The sequence below is a fragment of the Medicago sativa genome, chromosome 4 (assembly GCF_051527215.1).
Source record: "Medicago sativa cultivar Bolivia chromosome 4, Bolivia_mono, whole genome shotgun sequence".
Classification (NCBI taxonomy): Eukaryota; Viridiplantae; Streptophyta; class Magnoliopsida; order Fabales; family Fabaceae; genus Medicago; species Medicago sativa.
This window is the reverse complement of record NC_140752.1, coordinates 17,262,672-17,269,597: the sequence shown is the minus strand read 5'-3', so window position 1 is coordinate 17,269,597 and position 6,926 is coordinate 17,262,672. Positions and strand designations below refer to the sequence as shown.

Below are 6,926 nucleotides of genomic sequence, written 5' to 3'. Positions count from 1 at the left end.
TATCTGTAGCTATTTGAAAGTCTAGGATGTTTTATTTTGAGTTGTATATGTATGAAAAAAATGTTATTTTGAAATTCTGGTTGATGATAATAGTTTATAAACAGGATTTACATCTTGGAAATGTTGAAAATACAAAAGAAACTCTGTCGCAATTTCATGGATAATAAAAGAACTTTTAAAAAAAATTAAATCAACTTCTTTTCTCTACTTACAAAACTTTTTTTTTTTTTTTTACATAATACTTATGAATTTTTTTTGAAAGAGAATACTTATGAAACTTATTCACTACCAAAATTTAATGTTACTTATTCTAATTATTTGACAGGTCATCAAAATTATATCTTTTGTGTATTTTGTTTCAACCTTCCCCTATTTCCACTTGTAAATATCTAGAGTCTAAATTATATCATTTTGTGTCTTGTGTCTTTTTTTAACAAAAAATCCCACTAAAAGGGGAGAGAAAAGGTAATTTTGTAACAAAAAAATCACTTTTATATAGTTATTCTTTTTTCATGGTGTTCGGGGTTCGAACCCCGGACCTTGTATATATTATGCATTGTCCTTACTAACTGAGGTAAGCTCACGGGGGCTTTACATAGTTATATCTAAGCAAACTAGATTATTTTTTAAAAAAGATTATTTTTATTACAATTACAATAAACAAACACAAAGTAGATTTTGATTTTTGTTATCTAGATCAAATATATTGACCTAGTAATCCTGTTCAATCTAACATATCGATTTAGAGATATTGGGTTGTTAGGTTATGGCTTATAGATTACATTTCAAAGAAAATGTTTGACGGTTATGGAATCACCTAAGAGATTAGGGATACTAACTCTAAAAGAGAACTCTGAGTCTAAAGATTGATCATAGGTATATTGCTAATTTGTTGTAACACTAAAAGAATAATTATAGAGAATATGTGCAATTTACCAAAGAATGAAAAACAAAGGATTCGAAAAACTTGATCATATTTTCTATCAATATTTCCATTCCCGGATTCATATCGTAGTTCATAACACTCACATAAAACACAAAGAGTGCTTGGAGTTAAAAATACACAAAATGAAATGCACTCAACATAAAAAAAACAATAAAATAGCCAAAAGAAACTTCAAACTGTATGAGATCCAAATTAGATTCAACAAAACCAAACTAAAGTTGCATTAACATCTTTCATTCCCTTTTGGTCCTGCAAATGTCTTTCCACTGGTCTTTGAATCCATGTCCTATATCAAATTAGTCATAAACTTCAATTAAGTCTAACATATAGTAGTACATTCCTTCAAAAAAAAAAAAAACTATAGTAGTACATATATTTTTTTTGAAACATATAGTAGTACATATTATGAAAAACCTCCTATAACATTCAATAATAATATGAACCAGACTATGTCAATTGAAAGACACCAAGAATGAGAATAAATCAGCAACAACAAGTGATGATTTAGTCTAACATACAATAATAGTACAAATTTCCATTTAGTTCATAGGAGAGATTATATAAAACTAGAGTTTGACCAATCCATATTATGAACAAGATTGCACCAACTTTAAACATCCCTACTACCATGCAATGAGCAAAGAAAATAATAGATAAAACGAGAGAACCCAATAATTACAAATCAAGTCGCCAGAAGCAGAATAACCGAACAACCCCAAAGTTAGCCATAACATATTAGTGATTTTTTATATGAAATCCATGTATTCAATTATTTTATAATGCAGAGATAATAGAAGTAAACCATCAAATGCATTTTACACCCAAGTAGAATTTAAAACAGACTTCCACTTTTTAAGACAGAAAACTCTCTTGCATAAAGGAAAACAGGTAAAAGATGAAAGATAAATACAAAAAGATAAAAGATAATCCTAACGCACACAGACCCAAGAGATGATATAATTCGAACATCATCACTCACAAAGTTGCAAAACCCATGCTACTAATGAGTGATGCAGTAAAGTATGTACGAAACAAGACGAAGTGGTGAAATACATCCTTGTAGCAATAAGAGTTCCATCTCCTTGTAAACAAAAACAAAGTTGTAAATTTGAAAACAGAAACATCTTACATTTAAGAGTTCAAACATCAGTGAAGCATTTTTAGAATACTAGTAAACATTACATCCTTGGCGCAATAAGAGTTCCATCTCCTTGTCGTTGAATGGATAACGATGTGGAGTTGTTACATTTTTCAATGATGGCCTTGACAATATCAATGAGACAAGAACATCATTGTTCACATTACTGCAATTTCGCAAATTGATCTCTTGTAGTTGTGCACAGTTCTCTACCAAATGCCTAACTCCCTTCTCTGTGATATCATGACAATTTTCCAGTAATTGTTGCAAAATTCCACGACAATTCTTTGAGATTACAAAGAGTGCGTCATCGTCAACTTTTGTCATTGACAAATCCAACACCTTGAGTTTAGGAACTTCAAAGTATATCGTCATTTTCAAATTAGAACATCCGGCCAAGTCCAAATGTGTCATCTTACAACATCTCCTTAAAACATGACCAATACCTTCTTCAGATATGTCATCGCAATCATTCAAAGCAAGATGCTCCAAGTTGGGGAAACAATCCGCGATGAGGATCAAGTCAGTGTAATGGATTGCATGAATGCTAGAACATGTTAGAGAGGTTAAAGTTGTAATTTTAAGGGAGAAATATCGCAAGCCTATAGCGGGAATCGTGGGTTGGTCAGATAAATCAAGGGATGTGATTTTCAATGGAAAACGAGAGATTTCAGTGAGAAGTGCATTGAGGTTACCATTGTAGTCTGAGAGGTCAAGGATGGTGATGTTGAACCTATGGAAGAGACGACGAAGGAGAGGGGGTGTGTGATGATCTTCTACAGAGAGATAGCATCGGAGACGATTGGTGATGGACAAGAATTGTTTGGAAACGAGGGAGACATATTTGTAGGGGTCTTCCTCATCGTCTCTAAGTGGTGTGTCTCCGAGCAATCTTAAGACATGTTCCCAACAATCTTCAGGTAAATAAAATTTTGCAGCCATTGATTTACTTCTAGTTATAATGGAAGAAATGAAAGAGTTTGTCCTCTTCCTTTTCATATTGAGGACTTCTTAGGGTGTTCCTATTGTTGTTAAAGTGAATCGTATGTATTTCTATGAGATTGAAGTCTGCCACTGCTAAATATTTCTTCTACCGGCGATGGTCTGAAATTGAAGTGAATCTTATTTATATATATTTCAATTTAATAAGACATACACTATTTCTGTATTTTGGATTACATTGGAAAGTTGCAATGGTTAAAAGAGACATTTTAGAGAAAAGGTGTAATGCTTTACAATTGAAGCACTATAACCTTCCATGAACAAAATCTTTCAAAGGGTTGTTTCCGTTCACCAAATGACATAAGTTTCTCTATAAATAGTGACATTTTGGAGGCATAAAAAATACAAGGAAAAGAGTCAGAAATATAGACAGAAATCCATTGGAGTATTTTAACTGTGTTTTGCACATAGCCAATTTAAAAACAAACAGAATATGAACAATGACAGAAACATGCTAATTTATGACGTATAAACATGGCTAATTTTAAACTTTTAGTGACTGACGAATAACTACGACTGAAACAGTTTTGAAGTGGCAAATTAAATTATTTTTCAAGATCAAACTTGTCTACAGAAACTGAGTCGAGATCTTCTCCATTTTGTATCATCTCCATTTCTCCATTTGGAGAGATATAGACTCCCAAAAATTTGGAAAAACTAAAAAATAATTAATGATGATGGGACCCACTTAGTGGTAGGAGCCACCATATATTTTATGTGTCTATCTCTCTCCAAATTGTATACTTCCATTTATTTTATCAAATGGAGAGGATCTTAACCCACAGAAACTAGACTCATTGACCTTTTGGAATAATAAATGATTTAAACGTAAATATGTGTGGTGGAAATTTGTAACTATGTGTTGACAATCTGCAGTTGTGTCTTATATGTTTTTTGTGAAACATTTTGGTCCCGTATTCAAATTCCATCGTGAACAATTTTTAATTTGATTACGAATTCCATCGTGAAACATTGTGATGATATAATCGTTCTTCAGAGTATTCTGGTCCGTGTTAAAATAACCTCATATTTCAGCTTAACATTATTCTTTCTCATTTTTGCTTATATATTTTTTCATATCATTATTTCAAAACAACAAAAAACATGTAAATAATCAAAAAATCGCAAAAAAAATATTTTCATAACAAACCTCGATCTAAAATCAAGTGATCGTTCTCTTTATTTTCTTTCTTAATCAAATTTCAAATCAATTCTAATTCTACTTTGAGTTTATTTTCTTTCAATATAAAAAAATACAAACCAATTCCAATTTACCACTTGGCTTTTTTATTTCAAACCTTTTTCAAAACTCATAAAAAACACAAAAACCAATCAAACGTCAATTTCTACCCCGAACTACGAGGCTTTGATCCCTCACGGGTACGTAGGCAAAGGACACTCGTCCTTCCAAATCAATAAAATGTAGATAATTAGGTCTTTCTTTTCTTTTATCATTTCAAATTCCATTTTTAAGCAAACAAGTTTATAGCACAAAAGTTAAATAAAATCAAGAGGTTCTCGTAGAGTACTACGAACATAAAGGGTGCTAATACCTTCCCTTTATGTAACCAACCCCCGAACCCTTAATCTTTAAATTGTGGTAATTTGAACTTTTTTCCACTTCCTTTTAAAAAACTAAAAGTTCAACCGTGAAATCAAAAGTGAGTCAAACGCTAACCATGACCATCCGAAAAATGACGCGACAATTACCATTAATCATACCTCTAGCTTAATGAGGTCTTTGAGTGAATACTTTGCCTATTTCTTCTTAATTGTATCTATTTAGCTGTGATTATTATTTTTTTTATTTGCATCACTCAATGACGAGAAATGATTAAAGTTTAAGGAGTGTGATAAGCGAAAAATTTACCGCTTATTAGCTGTATTTATCTTCCATTATATAATATCCTTGAGTGCATGAAAAACCTATTTTATCATTAATTTATCTTAATTAGTCTTTTATTATTTTAGGAACCTTTATTTAAGTTTTTAATGTTTATTTAAGTTTTACGAACAATTTATACTTTCTAGTGTATGGTTGAATGAATAGGTTATACATTTTGTTGGAAAGGAGACCAAAGTAGCAGTGATGGAATAAAGTTGTAGCAAGCTGCAACTTTATGGTTTATCAGATTTAGTCCAGTAGTTATGCACTAAGGTGGGCCTAAAACATCATAATCTTGGAGCTGACGATAAGAGAGTCTCCAATGATTGCATAGTACACTAAAGGGATAAGGAATATTCCTTTATTTAATGTTTAAAGAAAGGAGCACCACATGGGAAAAGAATAAAGGGCATAAGAGGATAATTAATGGGTGGCATTTAGGGTGGAAATGGGAAAGAGTTTTTCACCATAGGAAAGTTTTTCTTAACTATTAGATTAAATGTAGAACACATCTTTATTCTAGTCTTTCCACACTAGGTGCTCGTTTGGTAACGCGTTTAAAAGCCTCAAACGCAATTTACTTTTTGTAACGTGGTTTCGCCGTATTTTTTGATGTTTGGAAAACTACAAACGCGATTCTGTTGAACGTGGTTTAGGCCTCAAACGTGGTTTCACTCAAAGCTGGATATTGGAGCTTCTGCGGCAATGGTTCCACGTTTTGGAGATTTACTTTTTGGTGACAGATTTTTATTCCAAAACTACCCATGGCATCTTTATCATTTTCCTACAAGGTTGTAATCAACGGTCACAGTGAAGATTTTCATTCCTCAATATATATTTGTTTACTTGACCTTGCTTTAGCCTTGAGTTGCAGCGCTGAAACCTGCAAATGCTTCAATAATCTTTCTCTTTCTCTAGGTTAGGGAAGAAGATGGAATTGGGCTTTTTTTTTTTGGTTACAGATGAAATTGGGCTTAAAAGCCCATTAAGTTCCCATTGAATTTTGACAGGTTCTTTTAAAAAAAATAGTGTTTGGAATAATAATTTTCAATCAAAAAAAAAATATTTAAATCAAATTAAACTATCTATGCAAAAACGTTTTTAATACAGTATTCATTTTTTAATTTATTTACTAAAATACAATTTTCATTTTGTTTTAAAAGTTTTATTAATCTACAAATAATTGACTTAATAATGCAACATAAATTTGAACCATTATATAAAATAAAAATGAAGTTTATTAAAGAAAAATGAAATCTAATTTTAAATAGCTATTTATACCCCTTTTGGTAATTTTGCATTCAAAATCAATTTTGATTCAAACTATTCAAACAACATCAACTCATAAGAATCAATTTTAGTAAAGTGTATCCAAACATAAATCAATTCACATCCAACTCACTTTTAACCAAAATCAATTCTCTCAAACTCAATTCTATTAAAATCAATTCTCCCCACCGCCATACCAAACACACACTAGATTTATTTTGGACACTTTCTTTCACTACCATTCTCTCTCCTCCATTGTCCCATTCACCCACCACCAACTTCCAGCACTTCTCGATCTGATAGGCGTGTGATTTTACCATGAGATCAGACCCTCCATCAACAACAGAACAACCCTCTTGTCCTTCCTCAACATTTACATGATTTTCTCCAAATTAATGTTCTCTTTTAAAGCCCAAAATATAATGTTCTCTTTTAAAACATAACCTTATTAATTGTCTATGTCTCTTCTTGTTTTTTCACCTCACCATACAATCACTGTTTTTTCAATCAGATCCATAAAGGGTTGTCCAGTTTAATTTAATTCATTGTTGATTTAATTTTCGGTGCTCAAACCTCGTCCATGACAATTAACCAAGTGTTTATTCTGCTCAAAAACTTGATCCAATTAAACAATTATTGATAAATAAAAATCAAGATAAGAGAAATCAGATTTTGGGCTTTATAAA

The 6,926-nt window shown here is 31.5% G+C and overlaps 1 protein-coding gene across 1 annotated transcript; it reads right to left on the bottom strand.

Annotated features, from left to right (window-relative positions):
* Window positions 1–2,114: 2,114 nt before the first annotated feature.
* Window positions 2,115–3,026, bottom strand: LOC146926829 (uncharacterized). The gene has a single exon (XM_085706979.1). It carries the CDS (start codon window positions 3,024–3,026, stop codon window positions 2,115–2,117), a length of 912 nt encoding a protein of 303 aa, XP_085563105.1.
* Between the last annotated feature and the right edge of the window lie 3,900 nt (window positions 3,027–6,926).